The sequence below is a fragment of the Daphnia pulex genome, chromosome 3 (genome assembly GCF_021134715.1).
Source record: "Daphnia pulex isolate KAP4 chromosome 3, ASM2113471v1".
NCBI lineage: Eukaryota > Metazoa > Arthropoda > Branchiopoda > Diplostraca > Daphniidae > Daphnia > Daphnia pulex.
The window spans coordinates 7939553-7960202 of record NC_060019.1 but is presented as its reverse complement, the minus strand read 5'-3'; the positions used below and the strand labels follow the sequence as shown (position 1 = coordinate 7960202).

Below are 20650 nucleotides of genomic sequence, written 5' to 3'. Positions count from 1 at the left end.
GCAAACCGACTTCTGGGGGAAGGAGAAAACGATGGAGTTTATTTCCCTAGGTTTACTCATGCTTTTGAAGACCAGAGCCGAGACGATGGCAAAAATATTTCTTTCAATCTTCCGTCTCATTTACCTTCTGATGGGGAAATCGAACGTATAATTCGCAAGGCCATGGTCAAGGCCATAGTAGATGTTGACCATCAGTTTCAATTATTAGGTAAAAAAATTCTACAGACAATAAAACATTTTGTAATATTTTTATATGACTGGATTTTTTAGATGTGAAAATGAGAGGAAAAAAGAAATTTGTGTTCAATCAAGAACTAGTTGAACGAATTAATGTGTCTCCAAAAGATAAGGAACACCTTGCAGCATTGATTGAAAGCAACTTGCTGTTGGAGTTGGATGACTCCGGTGCAGAAGAAACAGCGGCCAGTGGAAACTTCAATTATGTCCTGACGCTGGTGATGAATACGACATAGATGTACTGAAGTCTCCTGGAATGGCCCAGCTAAGAGATTTTTCTCATTTTTGGTTTCTCGCCAGCTTGAGTCTAGCGCTTTTGCTAGCATCATTTATAATAATGGATCGCAAATTGTCGTTAAAAAAAGCGCAGTCGTGTGGTTTTGCGAAAATTCAGTTCTTTTATTGAGCAATGATCGCACTTTACGAGTCATGCAGTCGGCAAATTTTTCCGAAAGAAGAAAATTAAAAATAACTTATGTTTCAACTCGAAAAGTTGTACAAGTTGAAGACTGGTATCTTTTTGGAATTTGGAAGGGATTGGTTTTTTTGGGGGGGGCGAGTTCTCTCTTTTGCATATACTTTAAAAACACTAAAAATCTATTTCCATGTTTGAATGGATAGTTGATCAAAAAGACCATGAGGTTGGGGTACTCTGCGTATGGTAAAAACTAGATATAAATCAATCTATATTTTCGGGAAAATTCATCGAAGTACATGTCCCTCATCATGGTTTTCACCCTTGTGTTTCGTTTATTTGTAGTTGTCCTTCTCCAACATTTAGGTGCATGATGCCCAAGGTTCAAAACAATTGTTTTTTACCAATTCAACAGTTAACCAACTATCGAATTTTCTCAAGGACATGGCACAATCAAGGGACAAAATAAACTAGCCCGACTCACTACACTTTAGATCGTCTGTTATTCTAAAAGAAAAAAATTAGAAAAGTGAAAAATAGGGGAAAAGATAAAAAAAGTAAAAATGGAGAATAAAAATTTATTTTCCACTTTTTTAGGAAGAAGCTGGGAATTTGGGAAACAAAAAGTGGTTATGGAAAATTTTGGAGGCAAGAAACAATAAGAAATTCTGGTAAAAGAGGGAGGAAAAAACCGTTTCGCGCGTTTTTATATTATTTTTAGGGACAGGCGTGTGGGTCTTTTTTTAGTGTTGAACCCCTTGGAAAGTTGGTAGGCCTAGTACATCACAAAATATTTTAAAATTCTCAAAATGTGAAAGAAGAATTTCTCTGTGAATACTGTTACGCGGCCTACAATAATTGTTCAAGCTTGAACAAAAATTCACAAAAAAAACACTAATATTACTCTATAGCGACGAAATTGGCAACGCCAGAAATACAAGCAGCATTGCGACTGATGAAATCTACCCTTTTTGGGATTGAGCAATTAGAAGTGTTATTAGATCCAGAATATTTGGCATGTCACCAATAATCTTAATTTTTTGTATTAGTTCTACATCAGCTAATGATCCCTTCATTTCCCTAGCTAACCATAAATTTGCACCTTCGGAGAATAGTCATCAACACACAGGAAACATCATCTTCTAAGAGGAATATAATACTCAATTTCTGGTACGCCGGTTACCAGTGTCACTAGCCAAACTCTCTCTGGATCAGCAGCCACGCATTCTTCCGTGCAACACGTACAACGGACACTCCTGCACCACCTTATCCTACAAGCAACAGCACTGTTGCCCCTTCTCCTCGAGGGGTCCGCAACTTAAATTTGCCACAATAAAATGACCAAAAAAGGAAATATCCCTTTTAAAAAAATCCTAGCAGACAAATGGCTATGCAGTAGTAAACATTCCAGATTCTGGGTAACAAACTACGTGTAATTTCTCTGTTGATTTTCCACTATAGCACACCCAAGAAACACGTCCAGTGTTTTTTACTTGTTACGTGAATATGACGTGGATGGAGTCCCCAGGTAGGGGGAGACCGGACCCATCTTGGACACTGTACCACGTTAGACAGGGTCGGTAAAAATAGTAAAAATGATATTAAAAATCCAATTTTTTTACAGTTCTTTTTTTGTGTAATCATTAACTGTAATAAGTTTCATAAAAATCTCGTGGTTATTTCCTGAGATATTCAAGAAATAAAAAACCCGGAAAAATAAACAAATTTTTTCCCCACCAACGGTGCAATTGTGCCCAACGAGAACGCGAAAAATGTGAAAATGAAGAATGTTGTTCAGCTTGTAAACCTCTTCATTGCAGAGTTTCCCGCGTCTTCCTAGCTCTACCCGTTCATTAGTTATTCCCCTTCAAAGTACCCTAATTTGTATGGAGCAGCACTATAGCGTGTTTCCAAACTTAGGGATCCATTTTAAACCTACCTTCCCCTTGGTAGGAAAAATCTAAAAAAAATTAAGCATATTGCTACCCATAATGGCTACGGCCAAAAAAGATTTCATCGCGATCCGACGAAAATTGGATTTTTCAAATCGCCGAGAAACAAAGCTAAACGCCATAAGGTTCTCTCTCTCGCGCGCGCGCGTTTCCAAACTTTAGGTAGGTACTGTAATTGAAAAAAAATCATGGGTGTGTGGAAACTATTTCCGCGTGTTTTTGCAAAAAAATTCTCTCTTTCGCGTAAGGGGATGGGAGATATGGGAAAAACCGGAACTGTCCAATATGGGTCCGGTCTCCCTAAAGCTAATATTAGAAAAATTCAATTTCAATATCGTACGAACTATTTCCATGATTAACATAGAAAAGCTTTTATCTTGAGATAGACGTGCGTTCATTGTTTGCTTCAGACGAAGCACTTTTGAAAATGACACAAGACGAAAAACTTTTTGCTGATAAACCCACCCCAACAATTTAAATTACTTGCCGGTGAGAAATGCTCAATTCACGCGGCAGTGACTATGTGTAAAAAGTTGTGCAATCTTACGAAGTATTATCTATATGAGGAGTTTTAAAACGCGACAGACCTCCAGCGTAAAAGAAAACAACTACAGAGGCATAACGCCACAGATAACATTATTTTAGATATTAACCAAACAAACTTGGCTGAGAGAACCGAAGACTTCATTTTGTTGGTTAGAAGAAAAGGCAAACCCCTCAAACAGTATATACACAGCTTATACAGCAATAGTTCTTATCAATAAAACTAAAACTGACCGTTACTTCCACTGACTTCAAAGTTGTTGATAACGGAACCGAGTGCACGATACTATCAAGTGGCGTAGGCCAGAAAATGAGTGATCCGATACTATTGACGCCACTGTTAGAGGCCAAAAAATAGGCCAAAAAATCTGAAAAAAATTCAAACAAAACATAAGACTTAAAATAACATAAATTCAAGTTTTGTGAATTTATGGCATCTTTTGACTTTTTGCCACCCAAAAAACCAACTTGAAAAATACACGCCGCCTTATGGAACGGCGCGGGGTGATCCCATAGCTACTTATGGAAGGGACTGTAGTTAATCTAGTAGTTATCCAGTTTTCGAATGTAACTAGGGGGGATTTTTATGTGCTGAAATGTATTGTAGTGTTTTATAAATATCCCATTTTTCCATAAGCGCTGTGTTTATTTTTTTCGCGCGGAAAAAAATGAGTTTTACGTTTGTTTTTTTACGATTTAAACACATCAAATCTCTTCATAATTGCACCAAAATTGGTACAATTAGAGAAAGAAAGATTTCCTACAATTACACATTTTAAAAGACTATTTATTTTCACAAAAAAGTATAATTAAACGGGTTTTAAAAAACATTGACATTGTAAATCACGATTTTTACTTGTTCCCATGTTTCACGGAGGTTTCACACAAAAGTTAAATACAATAATAGTGTAAACAATGCTCACGAAGAAAAAAAAAACTAATAATTTGTTTCAGCCCAGCAGTCGACATTTTGCCCCCTTCTCAGACGACGAATTCGACTGCGCTGCTCCTTTCGGCGAGCTCCGGAAGCATTTCCCAGTAGTTCTCCCCTTCAGGACCGCCCTACAGCCAAGTAAGACAAAGCTTCCGGAGCTCGCCGAAAGGAGCAGCGCAGTCGAATTCGTCGTTTGAGGAGAGGGAGAGGAAAATGTCGACTGCTGGGCTTTACACAGAGTTGCCCATCTCCGTATCTCTGAATTTTAATGAATTGATAACAGAAAAGATTACAGCTAGGCCTACACTTATTTGCTCTCACTCATTATTAACAAGCGATCCACGATTCAAGTAGACCAAAATCCCGGAGCGGCTTTCCAGATCTAAATCCGGAAAAGGCCTTTAAAATATATAAAAAATATAGTCATGTTCGTCTCTGCACGCCGTATTTACCTGCGTTTGCAGAAAGACGAAATGCCCTCCCGTTTACGAGATATTAAGCGTTAAAATTTTTTTTTTTTTTTGAATTTTGTCAGAAAGTGGGGGCCTCTCTGCCTGGCAGCCATTTTTATTGTACTCTCCTCCGCGCCCCTTGCGGAAGCCAGCTTGGTTCCACTAAATATGAAGGCCGATATGACTTTTATGGGTCTAAAATGAAGGCCAACAGATAAAACCTTGTGCTTGCTTCCGCAAGGAGCGCGTCGGAGAATACAAAAAAATGGCTGCTAGACAGAGAGGGAAAAAGGAAAAATGAGCCTCTCAGGAAATTAGTCATAACTCAACCAATAAAATCCGGAAAGAAAATTCCTTTTGGATTTCGGTGATTGACATAGCAATAAACCGTTCTATAAAATTAGTTTTTACTCTAGCTCCCCCGCTTTTCCGAAAAGCGATGTAAAAGTCCCCCCACTTTCTGACAAAATTAAAAAAAAAAAAACTTTAACGCTTAATATCTCGTAAACGGGCGGGAATTTCGTTTTTCTGCAAACGCAGGTAAATCCGGCGTGCAGAGACGAACATGACTATATTTTTTATATATTTTTAAGGCCTTTTCCGGATTTAGATCTGGAAAGCCGCTCCGGGATTTCGGTCTACTTGAATCGTGGATCGCTTGTTAAATTACTTAAAATTAATTACTGAATTTTAAAGACGCAACAAACACAAATCATGACGTTCGTTACCGTTCGTTTATCTCGTAAATTGTATTTTGTTTAACTCTTTTCAATGACATTTTCAATTACGTTAACAGCGACAACATCTCGATAAAATTTTCTTTCTGCTTTTTCGCCTTTCATTTCGTGATTATTAAATGTGGTATTTTTGTACGTGGCGAAATAACATCTCCTGAATGTTACACAACAAAATGGGGTTCTTTGGCGTTGCTTCAGCTTCTTCCATCCATCAGTCGCCATCGGTCGCCATCACTTCGCTTGAGAAACGTCGAAAGAACCTGGCCGATTCCATCATGTGCTCGGCGGGATTCAACAAATCGACATGTAAAAGCAGTTCTTGGAGGACATGTGACGAGCGCAGTGATTTTCGCACTGGGATTTCAATTCATCACCGAGTTGATATTTCTCAGCTGAAGCGTATACGGTATCAGTTTTACTTTCGAGCAACACGTTTTCTTCTGGTGGACTCGATGACCTTATTAGTGTTGCAGCCCTTACCATTATCCTCTTGTTAATCATTGTCAAAACCCTACCCGACCATCGACTTTACGACATTTCTGACCTTTAGGCCAACGACTCTCTTGTCCTTCCCTTATTTAGAAATGTGTAATGAAATCCGTTCCTCACAGTCCCTTATCTTGCTCCTCTAGGGTTTAACTAACATTCTTATTTCTTAAGGTCCGTGATCACTTCTCAGTTTGTCCTACATCTAGCGCAGTCATCGACGAATTCGGTACGCACAAAGCGGTCTACAAGAAAAAGTCCTGCATAACCGTAAATTGCATTTTTATATTTAAATAGTCAAAATTATTAAAATTTATGTAGTATTAGTTGAACTTAATTTAAAATAAGAAAATTATTATTTTGCTAACTGACAGATTTAACTGAGACAATGGTGTCTTCACTATGCATTTTCATTCTTTTGATTACTCTGTGGATGGTGTCGTATCCGGTTGAGGCCATTGATTGTTGCGAACCGCAATCCAGCGGCAACTGTTGGGATGAAACTCCGGGGGATCCTTGTTGTGGCTCCAGTGATTGTGACCAATTTTGCTGCAATTGCCGTGGAGGTTGTCGTGATTGGACGGTCCGAAAATCTAACGGAGAGCAGGAAACAACCCTTACGCAAAATATCTTTTTTAGATAATAGATAATGATAAGATTAAAAGTATCGATTTGGCCAACATTATTACCACATTTTAAAAAAATGTATCCCCATTCTTGTTTGTTCAGTAGACGCTTTTACTTGAATCATTGCTTGTTAACTTATTTAATACTAAATATATGATTCACCACGATTAACTGCATGTGACCGTATTTGTATTAAAAAGATGATAATGAGGCCTATGGGGCTCTTCGGGATCTGTTTTATTTAGCCGATTTATCTGGCAACGCAGCATGGCGCCAGTCTTTTTTGAGGGAAGAACGGGGAGAAGAGGGAGAATGGGAGGACGCCCTCCTCCCTCCCACTCGTCCCATTCTCCCTCTTCTCCCCGTTCTTCCCTCAAAAAAGACTGGCGCCATGCTGCGTTGCCAGATAAATCGGCTAAATAAAACAGATCCCGAAGAGCCCCATATACTGTTAATGGCGCACTTTCCATTATCATATCAACATCTGTTCTAAGACGGATCATTTGTTTTCTGACTAAAGCAAGTTAATCACGGCACGTGACGCAAGAAATCGAGAGTCTGGCATTATATTGAAAGCTGATGAAATGCATGTTGTATGCAACAAATTCCAATAACATATAAGAAAACGAGATGAAATTTTAATCCGCCCCATAGTTCTGTCACTTTGCGCTCGGTCATTGACCTACTAACTACTAGTACGTCTTTTTTTAAAAACCTTTTTTAAAAATACACCCAAAAAACAACACAGAAATTTTGTTGACAACTTTTTTGGAGGTCAAATTAAAATATAAAATACGATAAAATTATGTCTAGGTTTAACAAAGAAAAGATTTTGAGAATTGTTTTGTATTGTTGCATTCCAACGGACTAGCCGGTGCGATAAGGCTTCAGAAGGCTTCACATGTTTTGTAGACATCCGTCTGCTTGCTTGTCAAAGTTCTATGGGTCTCACGAAAACAAGTTCCTTCAAACTAGTCTTTGTTTACTTACCCGACCCATCGGTTGGCAACGAAGTTATCAGAATTAGTTCTATAATTAATTTAAACAATGAACAGAGATGTGGACGTCATATTACCAGATTCAGACGTAGCTAGTGAGGTGACACTAGATTCATCATCAGATCTTGGCAGGTAATAAAATGAATTTCTCGTTGCATATAATCAAATGTCGGCTAATTGGCAATTGCTTGTGTTTTAACCACCAGATCTTCGCCAACGTTAAGAGGAATACGAGTTCGGGATGCCAATTCAAAACAACGAACGAGACGTCCATTCCACTTACAGAGTACCATTGCAGCAAATCGTGCTGAATCCCCTGTCTTGATTGATGCTGTACCATACGATAATGCTCAGGAAGCTACTTACTCACGCTATAAATACTACCAGAGATTAAGAGGACCCACCATTGGAAATGATCAAGCATTGGTACAAACATTAGGTCTTTTTACATGAGACAAATAAGAGTTGCTGTCTCATGGTAGTATCTAGTTGGTTTTAGGATAATTCCTTTGATGGTTGTCAAAATTATTTTGTTTAGTTGATACCTGATCATGTTGTGCCATCCATCTTTTTCTACCCATACATTCCTGGCACAGTTCCTTTAACTGGCAAACAAAGCAGTTTAATAACTATGTAACTAAATCATTTTCCAACTTTTATTTTTTTATACAAGATAAAGCTTGTAATCAACATTCAATTCTTTTTTTAAATTTTTGTAGATTTGCAGTTTGGAACACAATGATGGGTACGTCGTTACTCTCAATGCCATGGGCTGTTGAGCAAGCAGGACTGGTAGCTGGATTGTCACTGATCCTTGTCATGGCAGCCATCTGCTTTTACACTGCCTTTTGTATCCTTCAAGTTTACGGCATCTACGGTATATTACTTTCGGTCATGGTATCTTTGAATGACGTAATTCAGTTTGGTTTTTATTGCAGGTGAGAAGGAAAATCTTGCGGACTTTCCAGATCTCTGCATGTTCCTGCTGGGGCGTGTCGGTCAATGGGTTTCCGTTCTCTTTTCGGCACTTTCATTACTTGGGGCAAGTGCGGTGTACTGGGTTCTCATGTCCAACTTCCTCTATCATACGGTCAAATACGTGTATGGTAAAGAACTTCAATTTTATACGATCTAAAATTTTGAACGGTCGAAAAAATCTTCAAAAATATATCATTTGTTTAATCAAACAGATCTGATTACGACGACGACGTCTGTTACCCTGTTGTCCGTGGACGATGACAATACTTCGGCGTTTAATCGTGAGTTTCAATAGGTTATGTTTATTTGTTCTTTTATTTACATTTTTTTTTTTTTACATTTAACAGTGTTTTGTCCGGATCCGATCGATAATCTGACTTTCTCGTCACTCCTGAATGGACCGATATTCCAGAATGGAGCTTCTACCTTTGACAAAATTTGGAATTTGGATCTGACTGTTCCTATTTACATGGCTCTCCTATTGCTGCCCCTAATCTGCCTAAAGTCAGCCACCTTTTTCACCAAGTTTAATGCACTGGGCACAGTCTCGGTATTCTACATCATGGCATTCGTTGTCACCAAAGCGTCCCAATGGGGAGTGCACGTCGAATTTAGCGACACTACTTCACCCTTCTACGTGCCTTTGTTGCGCTCCAACTTTCCGGCTTTGTCGGGCATGTTGTCCTTGGCGCTGTACTTGCACAATTGCGTCGTGAGCATCATGAAGAACAATCGGCGCCAAGAGTGCAACGTAATTTTTACATTTCTCTTTCTCATTTTGGCCTTACATTGAATAAAATTTTTCTTTTGTGTTTTAGGGCCGTGATTTGAGTATCGCCTACACCCTGGTAGCGCTGACTTATTTAGGTATCGGAGCAACTTTCTACCTCACATTTCCCCTCGAGAAGGATTGCATCGAAGACGTAATTGAAAATGATTCGTTCATTAAGATTTCGAGGAATTAATTTAATTTTTTTCTTTTGGGCTTTCTAGAATTTGTTGAACAATTTTTCGCGTTCGGATACGCTAACCGTTATAGCTCGCGTCTTTTTGCTCTTTCAAATGATGACGGTCTTTCCGTTACTCGCTTACATCCTGAGAACGCAGATTCTGTACGCTTTCTTTAATTCCATTTATCCCAGCTTTAACCACGTATTTTCTCTCAACGTGATATTGCTGTCCGTCTGCGTTGTATTCGCCATCTTCTTGCCGCAGGTCGGCACCATAACAAGGTACGCAAGTCGAATGAATTGATAACCGGGTTTCCCATCGCCGTGCTAATTGGTCGTTTATATTTACTCATCCAGATTCTCCGGCGCTTTGTGTGGTTTGGTCTACGTCTTCACACTACCCAGTATATTGTACGTCGTGTCTTACAGGAAGCAGAATAACGGCCGAGCTCCGGCATGGGTGTATATTGTGCACGGTTTTATTATGTTGTGTGGTCTACTAAATTTAATTGCCCAATTTGTCGTCACCAATTGATGGCCGCTACGCTTAGACAGGTCGGTTCCGATTTCAATATATAACGTTCTCGTATCGTTTATTTTTCACGTTCTCTTTCAAACATCACCGACATCTTTGAGAATCTTTTTCTCGAGAATCTTGAAATCTTCCATGTACGCCTCGCGATTGCTGTAGATTAATGGGGATTCAGGCAGGTGGAGCTGTGGGGCAACTGGGGCGGGTTGCAACATTTGGGCCATGGACAAACGGTGATGTACTTCACTATCCATAAATTTCTCAACTCTTGTGAGCTAATTTAAAAAGTAGAACAGTCACAGATTTGTTTTTAAATTAATTAAATTTTACCTCTCTGACTCCTGGACACAAACTTTTGGTGAAAAAAGGCAGTAAGGTAATTTTGCCCGTTCCGTCTGCGTCCGTTATGGCGATATAAGTTCCTTCGTCATCCCGACCGAAGCCGATGGCTATTTAACAAATGGTTACGCTTTGAAATGATGTCGTAAAATTAAAGAAAGGTTCAAAATCATTACACGTAATGGCCGATTTAGAAATGCGCATTTGTCGCTGTGGTCTCGATGTAGAAAGGATGATATCCCAAATTTCCACCAGGCCATCTGCTAATCCTATGGCTACTATCGACGTTTGCCAGGGTGACCAAGCAGCCGATTGGATCGTAACCGGTCTTGGAGCCAGTTCTAATACAGGACCCTCCTACATTTCGTCATTTGATTTGAAAACCCAATTAATTTTTTTTTTACAAAGGAAAGTGCAGTTCTTTTTTTACCAGTTCAACGGACTTCCAGAGGGCCCAAATCCGACCGCCGATTGATAAAACTGTATTGGAAATATGAGGAGCCGGAATAATGTCCACCACAGCGCCGTCATGGAAAGCGATGCACAAATTTGCCGTGCAAGCTTTTTTTCCCCCACACAAATTAGAAAACAATTAATTTTTCACTCGTGAAGAAATATGGCAAACCCATTGTCAACCGACCTGCACCGCGTTCCATATCCGAATAGTTTCTCCAGTCGATGATAAAGATTTCTCCTTCGTCCGTTCCAGCGATGCAGATTGGTGGGTAGGATACCAATTCGGAAAGTCGCGCTACGTAATCAGAATAACAAATCAAATGGTTACGAAATCTTGGTAATGGAATGCATTTCAAACTGATTTACTGTGGCCCTTCTTTTCCGAGTGATCTATCATGGCGAAGCATGTGATGGCCACGTCACGTCGCTTATCTTTGACCACCGGAAATATCTACACAAAGCGGACGAGAGGAGGGAGACAAAAATGGAGAGATTGTTATAATTAAGAAATACTTGGAATTCTTAATGTGTTTTACTTTGAAAGCAGGTCTGACGCGACTGGGCAAGCGAGGAACCGGAAGGGAGGTGGGTTTGAAACTTTCTTCCATCAAGCGGATGTCCCAAACCGTCATGAATCCGTCGTAACAACTGTAGAGTTGCCACAGATTTTTGTTGGCAGTGACTCCTGTTGGTCCTTTAGCTGAAAACTGAATGGCGATTTCAGCTGATATTAAAATCGATTGATAAGGAAAGTTGTTTATGTTATTTTACCTCGACCGAGTTAGGAGTCCATTCTATACGTTTACTGGTACAAGGATAGTTTTCTAAAGTTGCGGCTACCGGAATGACAACCGGAGTGATTTCTTTGGCGCGAACCTGCTGCCACTTGTTTTTCGGACCTTTCATGAGTGCCACGTAACCGGACACATCCCAAACGACGATCATGCCCGAATGGCAGGATGCTGCCAATACGTACGGGTGGTGGTGGTTGAATCGGATGCACAGGATGTCATCAGGAGCTTCCAAAATGATCTGTCACAAAAATTTCAACCCCAAAATCAAAATTATAAATTTTAAAAATAATTGAATAGCAAAGTTTTAATACTGTCGGTTCCAGTAGTTGAGTTGTTTTCCAGATAATGGCGTAATGGCGTCCGTTGTTGCGGCTGGAATCCCTATATAATTGTCTCTGTTCCATCTGGATTTTCGAGGCGTATCCGGCCGCAATGACCCCTTGAATTTCCAAAGAAGAATTTCTCTAAACTCGTAAAATAGAATCAAGTCAATGCGTTAATTTAAATACCAGGGAAAGTCGGATGACAATGAAGAGAAGAAACGAATTTGCCTTCGCATAAATCACTTTGGTGCATCAACCGTCTGGGAGCCGGACCAGCGCAATGTTTCATAACCGGTTTGCGAGGGCTGTCATTTGCTCTGGCCGGATCGAGACTATCGTCCGAACAAATCAATCGGTTGACGTGGTCGATGAACGGATTGAAAAGACAATTCTCGACCAGGACTCGCTCAACTCTGACGACAATCAAAATACGTGAGCATGTCCGACGGATATATCAATCATTCAAACAAGAATAATGTCGAAAATTATTCAACATACCGCAACGAAGCTTTGCTGAGGAATGTTTGGAAGCCAATGGAATTTAAGTGGTGATCGATTTCTTGGTGGTTAAACTGCCTCGCTTCATATTGACTTGTGGCATGCCTCGGGTAACTGCAACGAAAAAGTTGTTGACCTTCTTGAGTCTTTGGTTATATAAAACAAACGAGCCAAAAAAGGATTCGGTCGGTAAACAGGTTAAATCTTTCCATTAAGAACAACGAATAAAGTATCACAACCACAGTCGTGATTTCGGAACTGTTTTTTTTTAGAGTACGTGGGAGCGATGAAAAATAAGAGGGGGACTTGTTTCAAATCTAAAAAAAAAAAGAACAAAACAATTAAAATATTGACCAGCAAGGGGAGGAACAACAACGAGGAAGTTATGGAAATCGCCCAGCGTGGCGGATATGGATCCACCGCCGGGTGTTACAGGGTATAAACTGTACTGTGAACGGTTTAGAGATCATCGTGAATGTGGGAAGCCATTCGAATTCCAGAAAGAAAAACAAAATTAAGTCGACTCTTAAAATATTGAAGTCATAATATTATGATAGCGAGGTTATCATCTAAATGAGGTTAATGGTGAACAGCGTCTACACCGCCAATCGATAAAAAAAAAAGGGAAAATCAAATTGAATTACTTCAACATGGTCTGCGAACTTCCGGTCCTGGATCCTCCAGCTGCCTGTTTGCAATTTGAAATGGAAGAGGGGAAAAAAAAGAAGAAATTAACGACGGCAATTGAAAGCTGCGGGAGTCAACTCTGCTGGTGGATATGACATCATATCCACGAAAAAAAAATGATTAAGCTAAAAGCTCCGAAAACAAGAACAAAAGAGATATGCGTGATATTTTTATTTCGCCACCCTTCGTCTTTGAATGGAGAAGGAAAAACGATCGTGAACGACCGAAACTCGCAACGCCTACCATATCGACACACACACGACCGTTCCTATTTCCCCACGACTGGAAACTTACACGCGTGAGTATATACACAGTAGTAGTATATTAGTCGGCCATCGACTGCCAACCCGGGGGTCTGGTGTCACGAAAAACCATTTCGAAAAAAAAGTTATGGTTTTAACTAGACGCAATAAAATTTCAAACGTATAGCGAAATGGACTCGGCAATTTTTTAATGGATGTGAACTGTGTTATATACACACACACACCATTTCAGGGGGGGGGAAATGTTACAAGATGTTTTGTTTTGTTTTGAAAGGGAAAAAGAGATAAAATGACGTCACCTGGACACCACGAGTGCGCCGGCGGATGGGATAGGAGAAGAGTTCGGCGACGGTAACGGGCGGAAATTCGGCCGTGAGTTCGGCGTGATCCGAGGCATCCTTGCAGGCGAATTGACACTTTCTCGGCAGAGAACTTGTGTAAACAATCACTTGCAGCTTTTATCAAAACAATTCAAAAGAAACTTGTCAGTCAAATATGGTTAACAAATGATTTCAATCATTCTTACCGGATTTGTGGTTGTTGTCGGGTCTTCCATGGCGGGTGGAATAGTTTGTGACTATCAAACTCGACGCGTCGTTATGGCAACAGTCGAGTAGCTGCTTGGGCGGGAATAACAGCGTTCCAAAACTCTTGTGTGCGTATGTGTGTGTGTGTGTGGGAAAAAATAAAACATGAAATCAAAAAAACCAAAAGTCACCCGAAACAAAAAAAAACCCAAGAAGAAACCGGTCGGAAAGTTATAGACGTGGCGAATGTGACTCTGGAGCTCACGTTTATCTTAGCATAATATCCCAAGTCAAATGAACGACATTACGCTAAGATTCACGAAAGTACAAAGTCACTTTTAAAAAATTTAGTTCAAAAAGAAAAAGAAAAAATGTAACAACTTTATTAGTCTGTGCCAAAAAACCACCAGTTTTTTCGGCTGCCTGACCCAATGTGCTGGCTGGCCGATTGGAACCACAAGGTTTTTATAGGCTTCAAGTGGCAATGTCTGGAACGCTATAAGACGATGGGGGCGGAGCTACATACACAGCAGCAACCCTTTACTATCGAACCCCAATCAACAACGGGTAATAAGTGGCCACGTAGTATATATGTGTGTGTGCTGCTTTGCATGTCGTTTTTCTTTTAAATTAAAAGCGAAAGGAGAAGAATTATTTGAATGAGCTAAATTTTCACAATTGAAAGCTCTGGGTGGCCGTTTCTCGTGGTGTCGAATGGAGACGGATTGGATATCGCTTCGATTCAATTGCGTCGATTCCAAAAAGAAAATCCAGCCAAAAATGAAGATTTGTTTCAATATAAGAACCCTCTCGCTCCGAGCTGAGCTGGGGCCCCCCTATTGGTCTAGGTGAAACTGCGCGTGTTATTTCAGGGCCAGCCAACACAGATGCAGCTATAGACCAGCAGTGCCTGCTGCTCCTGCTGCTAGTTGTGACGTGTAATGGAGGAATGCGTATTAGCGACCCGACACCTTCTACTACTCGACGACTCCCGAGACTTTGGAGGGGGGGTCCAAAACCAGCGCGTACGTCCAGCGTAGAGCTGGATGGAGGGAAAAAAAACCCAGATGGGACGAGTTGTGAACACGCACAGAGAGTTGCGTGTGCTGCTGATGGCCGGGGCGCCCGAAATCTGAGATGACTTTTGTCTTATTTTTAAAAAATATTCTGGAAAACAAAAGGGTCGATAACTATGAATTCGAAACGTCGTTTTTAAACCTCTAAAAACGTCCCCATTTCGATTGCGGATGGGTGATGTTGGGACAAGAGGTGACCTTGGAAGATGTCGGCCAAATTAGAGCTAGTATACACAGGGAAAATGCCCGCCGGTCATCCTATAATCGTCCGGTTGGGGCGGGATAACCAAAGGAAATGAGTCTATATCAAACGTAGAGTGGTATCCATGACAACGATCGTTTGTTGTGAATTGTGATGGAATGCATGCTCGACAATACCGTTTCCACTTCAGTCGGCGGTGTAGGCTCAAGAAAACCGGCAGGGTGGAAACCAAATACCCGATCACACCAGTATAGACAGTGAACGGGCCTATATCGTTCAGTCCGAACGATTATTGGTTTTTTTATAGGACCGGAAGGGGTTATTGAGATTGGACTTGGTGCTCCGGCCGTATAAGTGATGTTGTGTGAAATCCCGGAAAGATTTCATCGGCCATCTTTATTAATTGCAGGTCTGTTTATAATATTGCGCTAAATAATTATCCGTCGAATTAACAATCGCGCTAAAAATTGATATCCAGTTTTAGACGAAAAATCTTGGTGTGATTATTGCGGTAATTTAATCTAAATGAAAAACAAAAGAAAAATAGGAAATTGGAATCGCCATTTATAATTCGATCTGTTATTGCGTATCATGCGTGAGCCAGATACCCAATGGTTACCTTTTGAATAATAGATGGTGGTTCGTGAGTCCGTGTCCCACTTGGTGCAATTGTTGCCATGACGGCGACATCGAGCGCTGCTTTCAAAGTTATTCGATCTGTCCTGTTTTCATATTGACAGGTAGAGTATCCAGTGACACACGGTGAAAACTTATACCTAAATGGCTGCCGGATCCGAGAGCGTGCGGGTCATCGTTCGATGCCGGCCGATGAACGCGCGCGAAAACCAGCTCAGCAGCAAGGTGATTTTTCCAAATTCGGTGGTGCTATGTGGTCTCATGTAAAATAAAGCTTATCATCGCCACACCTGTCGGCTCATTTATCACGGGATTGCGTGACTCCACGGCTGACATGCAACTCAATTTACACTCTACCTTAGCAGCACTTCAAATTTTACAGCTCAATTTTCGGATGACGATGATGATCGGATGTCAATTATTAAAACAAGGATTCTTGGTTTTGATTGAGAGGTAATTAGAATGTGGTGCAAATCAACGCTTCGACGCTGCAGTGCTCTTTGCTGGCCATACCATCGAGTCACAATGAAATCAATGATACGACCAAAACGTTCACCTTCGATGGCGTCTACGACCAGTCGTCGACCACCGAGCAAATTTACACCGATTTCGGCTACTCTCTCGTTGAAGTTGGCAAAATTTTTAAAAACACTAATGGAGTTTAAACGCGTTCCAATTTTTAAGATATGAATTTTTCGTTCATGTTTATATATAATAGGGGGTGATGGAAGGGTACAACGCTACGGTTTTCGCGTACGGTCAAACCGGAAGCGGCAAAAGCTTCACCATGCAGGGCGTTACGTCTCCGCCGAATCAGACGGGAATATTACCGCGGGCTTTCGATCATCTCTTCGAGAGTATAGCCGCAGCAGAGGGAATGAAATACCTCGTATTCGCGTCCTATCTAGAGATTTACAGTATAATCAAATAATTGGCGTAATATTGAAGTATTCTTAATTGATTTATTTTGATTTGTTTAAAAAAAAATTAGATGAGGAGATTCGCGATTTACTGAGCCCCGATTTTAAGAAAAAGTTGGAGTTGAAAGAGAATTCCGATAAAGGAGTTTTCGTGGGCAATCTTAGGTAATATAAAATTATTAATTATTTCTTTTTAGAATATTTCATTGCTGATAGGAATTTTAAAAACTGAAATTGCAATTTGACATTCATTTAGCCAGCATAGTGTTCATAGCGTTGCCGACTGCCAAGGTCTGATGGAAACTGGTTGGAAGGTAAAATATAAGAATGAAATTGGTTCGATAAGAATGGAAATTACTGAACCTATTTTTCAAAAAATTCAGAATCGAGCCGTAGGAGCTACTCTGATGAACGCCGATTCGTCCCGATCTCATTCCCTCTTTACCATCTCCGTGGAGATGATGGAAACCGTTCAAGACTTAAAGGGCGAGAAACAATCGATTCGCAGAGGGAAGTTAAACCTGGTTGATCTGGCCGGAAGTGAACGTCAGTCTAAAACAGGTACGCAGCAGCAAAAATCCGCACAAAAGTGAACACAATAATCTTACAACTTTGAAAGAATAAGCAAAACTTATTTTTGAAATTTTCTGATCAAACAGGAGCCACCGGAGATCGATTAAAGGAAGCTACCAAAATTAATTTATCACTTTCAGCTCTGGGAAATGTCATATCTGCCTTGGTCGATGGTAAATCGAAACACATTCCTTACAGAGACTCCAAACTGACTCGCCTCCTGCAGGTATTGAAGTGATCAAAATGATTCAATTAAAATTCTGTTGATAATTTAATTTTGACAGGATTCATTGGGAGGAAATACTAAAACCCTGATGATCGCCTGCGTCTCTCCGGCGGATGACAATTACGACGAAACGCTCAGTACATTGCGATACGCCAATCGTGCCAAGAATATTCAAAACCGACCAAGAATCAATCAGGACCCTAAAGATGCCATGTTGAGGGAATACCAGAAAGAAATCGAACGACTCAGTCAGATGATTGATCAGCAAAAACCGACTCAGATTGTTCGCGTCAAATCGGAATCAGAAATTGAGCAAGAGAAAATGCAGCTACAGAAAGAATACGAAGAGAAAATCCGCCAACTTCAACGGGAGGTGGAAAAAGAGCAAGAAACAAATGCCAAAGCGACAGTCGAGATGGAAAATTTGCGTCGAGCCTACGAAGTCGACTTGCAAAAGATTAACAATTCAAAGAAGGTAGCTACTAAACAATTTTGATTTTGATTTGTTAGCCAATACCTGAGTTGTTTAATATTTTTCGTTTAGAAGGTTGAACTGGATGAAGAAGCACAAGAAACTCTCAAGAGGTAAGCAAAATTTAGGTTGAGAAATGCGTTTGTTTACATTTTGTGTCAATATTGAATGTCCCGCTAAACTGGACGCCATCTAGCGTCCAGCTCTAAAAAGACGACCGTTTTGAAATTCAAAACCCATCATCTCTGGAATTTTTTATGATTTAAGGTTGAAACAAATCGAGGGCGACTTGGTTGGTGGTGAGAAGGCCAACGATCTTGAATTCCAAGAACGACACTGGAAGCGGAAAAACATTTCTGAAAGGAGACGAGCTTTGCTTGCGCAACTGTTGGCCCGAACGGAAGACGAAGATGGGGCGCTGTTACGAGTCTATGACGACATCCAACAAGAAGTCCGGATCAAAACGGAAGCCATAAAGAAATACAAGCAGAAAGTAGGACGAGCTTCGTCACATTTTATGATTTCAATAACATTTTCTCTTCCGTATTAGCTCCGTTCCTTGGACCGTGACATTCAAGATTTGCAAACTGAATTCGAAACAGAAAGAAGCGATTATCTTGAAACGATTCGCAGACAGGAGCAGCAATTAATATTGCTACATCAAATTATTGTTAAAGTTCAGCCCCTCATTCGAAAAGACTCAAATTATAGGTGCTTAATTTGCAATTGATTTAAACGGCAAGCTTCAACCTTATTTATATAGATTTATTCTTTAACTTTCCTAGTGATATTGAAAATATAAAGCAACAGAGCGTATGGATTGACGAATTTAAACGCTGGAAAATACCAGAGGTCACCTTGATGCGAATGAAGCTGCCACCAGCAAGTTAGTTGTTCTCACAGCATTGTGCATTATCTTGATTGATTAATGAAATTTAATTATTTGTATTCATTGGGAAGCCTTTTCAAATATTCCATCCTACAGCCAGTATGAAACTACCACTGAGGGGGAAGAAGAGGAAGTACCCAATGAGGACCGACTACTACAGGTAACGGACAACAAGAGCAACGACCTAGGGTCTACTGACTCTGTTGTCGATAACACTGGAAATATGAAACTTTCTTCATTTCACCAAACTAAACAACTAATATTTCGATTTTTCAAACTTGACTACTTTGATTTGAAATACGAATAGAAACTCAAAAAAGGAGAAGCTGAAAACTTGGCCGGTCGTTATTTCGCTTCCAATCGCGCTAATGAGATCGTCATTCGTGTCAATAATGATGTGCATCGAGCTAAACGTTGGTTTTGATATTTTATTTTTTTACGTAGTTAGTTGTATATATTTAGGGCATGTTTTGATGGATTTTGAAAAAAAAAAATTAAACCAAGAATTTTATTTGTTGGTAATTCTAGCTCCACAAGTTGGTTGATATCCTAAAACTGTTCGATTAGTTGTAGCCGTAATCGTCTAGTGGTTAGGACCCTACGTTGTGGATCACAACGTATAACAAAACCGTAGTAACCCAGGTTCGAATCCTGGTTACGGCACAAACTCTTTTACCTTTTTTTTTGAAAAGATTCGGCCTCTTACTACTTTTTTATTTCCATCTAAATTTTATTTCGATACAAATGATATTAAACAGCTTAAAATCTAATTAGAGTTTGCAAAAGGTATTTTTCACTACATACAAATCCGTATTCTTTCCGCCCACCTCTGCTTAAAATAAGAGCTAGATTGAAAATAATCAGTTCGAAGCCTCTTCTCACAAGGCGCTATGGCTCATTCACTTACCATTTTCTCTATCTTCTCAATTTGCAACAAGATAAGCAGATAAGAAATTATGCTTTCTAATTGCTACTAAACATTTTTTGTTTTGTCATGGAAGTTTAGATCCTGGAATGAAAGGAACTTCACTGAGTCACTCATCGCTCAATAGTTTCCCGTCTTCAACTACATTGTCCCACATAGATTATTTAAATGACTCAGGAGGTTTAAACGTGAATGGGCCGCTGACATCTTCGTGGAGTGCACCCAACGCTCTATCCGGCCAAATCAATGGTTGGACATCAGGTCAGGACCCATAATTCTTCTTTACGGCAGGTAAAGAAACCGATGAATTTTAACGACGCAATGTGTATTTTACAGACGCGGTTTTTATGAACGGGAACATCAGGAAGCCGAAACGCTTGGAATCTTTGACAGTCGGGGCTTCTGGCGGAAGGCAAATACCCTCCATTGTCAAGGATAAGACAAACTTGCCTGTCTACACACCATCAGTAATCAAATTCACCTGACACTCGTGACTTATTAATTTTCTCTCTCTCTCGCTCTCGTTCTATTATCAAAAACATTCAGTGATCAAAAATTAATTTTGTTAATCATGTTACAAAATAACATATTTACAAAGACCTTTAATTAAAATTGTCAATATTATGATTTAAACTTTTATAGAATAACCTTTTACACTTGTCTGTACAGTGTAACACAGGGAAATATGTTGAGAATCATGTTGTATTTGTTGAATTTAAACGGAATAAATGCGGTTGATAGAAAAATGAAATTTTTGAAACTTCGTCGTTTTCTTTATAGCCGCATTTTGTGAGTCAACGCCCTACTAAATTAGCGTGCAATTTCCTACGTTTGTCCGTTTATGTTGAACGCAGTTATTCTTGTGGCGTAGTGGAAGTCAACGTTCCATTCCTTGCAAGGGGAATTTCGCATACGAATTTCGCTTCTATTGCTGACTTTTAAGATACAACGCCTGGCGATTTCCAATCATTTGTAACGCCTGAGCAATCCGGTCAACACGGAA

The 20650-nt window shown here is 40.0% G+C and overlaps 3 protein-coding genes across 9 annotated transcripts; 2 read left to right on the top strand and 1 right to left on the bottom strand.

The window, feature by feature from the left end:
- The first annotated feature begins 7288 nt into the window (after window positions 1-7288).
- LOC124190529 (sodium-coupled neutral amino acid transporter 9-like) lies at window positions 7289-9903 on the top strand. Its single transcript, XM_046583236.1, has 10 exons — window positions 7289-7513; window positions 7588-7807; window positions 7920-8014; window positions 8101-8258; window positions 8320-8487; window positions 8572-8640; window positions 8707-9110; window positions 9178-9282; window positions 9353-9591; window positions 9667-9903. Exons 1-10 carry the CDS (start codon window positions 7431-7433, stop codon window positions 9842-9844), a joined length of 1719 nt encoding a protein of 572 aa, XP_046439192.1. The 5' UTR covers window positions 7289-7430; the 3' UTR covers window positions 9845-9903.
- On the bottom strand, window positions 9886-14050 carry LOC124190527 (dynein axonemal intermediate chain 3-like). 3 transcript variants are annotated; one of them, XM_046583233.1, is made up of 14 exons: window positions 13728-14050; window positions 13501-13656; window positions 12896-12939; window positions 12252-12365; window positions 11940-12166; window positions 11742-11869; window positions 11408-11668; window positions 11173-11343; window positions 11003-11087; window positions 10821-10931; window positions 10611-10741; window positions 10357-10537; window positions 10172-10290; window positions 9886-10116 (listed from the first exon to the last, which is right to left on the bottom strand). In XM_046583233.1, the coding sequence occupies exons 1-14, from the start codon at window positions 13755-13757 to the stop codon at window positions 9922-9924; spliced, it is 1953 nt and encodes a 650-aa protein (XP_046439189.1). In that variant the 5' UTR covers window positions 13758-14050; the 3' UTR covers window positions 9886-9921. The 3 variants fall into 3 exon arrangements, with proteins under 3 accessions (XP_046439189.1, XP_046439190.1, XP_046439191.1); XM_046583234.1 differs by lacking the exon at window positions 12896-12939; XM_046583235.1 differs by lacking the exon at window positions 13728-14050 and having other exon boundaries at window positions 12896-12935; window positions 13501-13633.
- Window positions 14051-14411: 361 nt separating this feature from the next.
- Window positions 14412-20393, top strand: LOC124190526 (osmotic avoidance abnormal protein 3-like). Of its 5 annotated transcripts, XM_046583230.1 has the most exons (17): window positions 14414-15415; window positions 15747-15867; window positions 16104-16271; window positions 16361-16559; window positions 16634-16727; window positions 16819-16876; window positions 16946-17123; window positions 17222-17361; window positions 17420-17836; window positions 17906-17946; window positions 18101-18326; window positions 18384-18544; window positions 18619-18719; window positions 18794-18882; window positions 19030-19135; window positions 19729-19908; window positions 19984-20393. In XM_046583230.1, exons 2-17 carry the CDS (start codon window positions 15787-15789, stop codon window positions 20130-20132), a joined length of 2388 nt encoding a protein of 795 aa, XP_046439186.1. In that variant the 5' UTR covers window positions 14414-15415; window positions 15747-15786; the 3' UTR covers window positions 20133-20393. The 5 variants fall into 5 exon arrangements, with proteins under 5 accessions (XP_046439188.1, XP_046439187.1, XP_046439186.1 ...); XM_046583231.1 differs by having other exon boundaries at window positions 14413-15415; window positions 16819-17123; window positions 19729-19938; window positions 20012-20138; XM_046583228.1 differs by having other exon boundaries at window positions 16819-17123.
- Window positions 20394-20650: the final 257 nt, after the last annotated feature.

What these genes read in the sequence shown, in the direction of transcription:
- LOC124190527 (XM_046583233.1), bottom strand. Translation starts at nt 13,757, where the DNA reads ATGGAAGACCCGACAACAACCACAAATCCG. An exon ending in GGCGCACTCGTGGTGTCCAG is followed by an intron (nt 12,940 to 13,500) that starts GTGACGTCATTT and finishes AATTGCAAACAG; the next exon opens with GCAGCTGGAGGATCCAGGAC. An exon ending in CTCAGCAAAGCTTCGTTGCG is followed by an intron (nt 12,167 to 12,251) that starts GTATGTTGAATA and finishes GATTGTCGTCAG; the next exon opens with AGTTGAGCGAGTCCTGGTCG.
- LOC124190529 (XM_046583236.1), top strand. Translation starts at nt 7,431, where the DNA reads ATGAACAGAGATGTGGACGTCATATTACCAGATTCAGACGTAGCTAGT. An exon ending in CAAAGCAGTTTAATAACTAT is followed by an intron (nt 8,015 to 8,100) that starts GTAACTAAATCA and finishes AAATTTTTGTAG; the next exon opens with ATTTGCAGTTTGGAACACAA. An exon ending in CAGGTCGGCACCATAACAAG is followed by an intron (nt 9,592 to 9,666) that starts GTACGCAAGTCG and finishes TTACTCATCCAG; the next exon opens with ATTCTCCGGCGCTTTGTGTG.
- LOC124190526 (XM_046583228.1), top strand. Translation starts at nt 15,787, where the DNA reads ATGGCTGCCGGATCCGAGAGCGTGCGGGTCATCGTTCGATGCCGGCCG. An exon ending in ATGAGGACCGACTACTACAG is followed by an intron (nt 18,883 to 19,029) that starts GTAACGGACAAC and finishes AAATACGAATAG; the next exon opens with AAACTCAAAAAAGGAGAAGC. An exon ending in TGATGTGCATCGAGCTAAAC is followed by an intron (nt 19,136 to 19,728) that starts GTTGGTTTTGAT and finishes ATGGAAGTTTAG; the next exon opens with ATCCTGGAATGAAAGGAACT.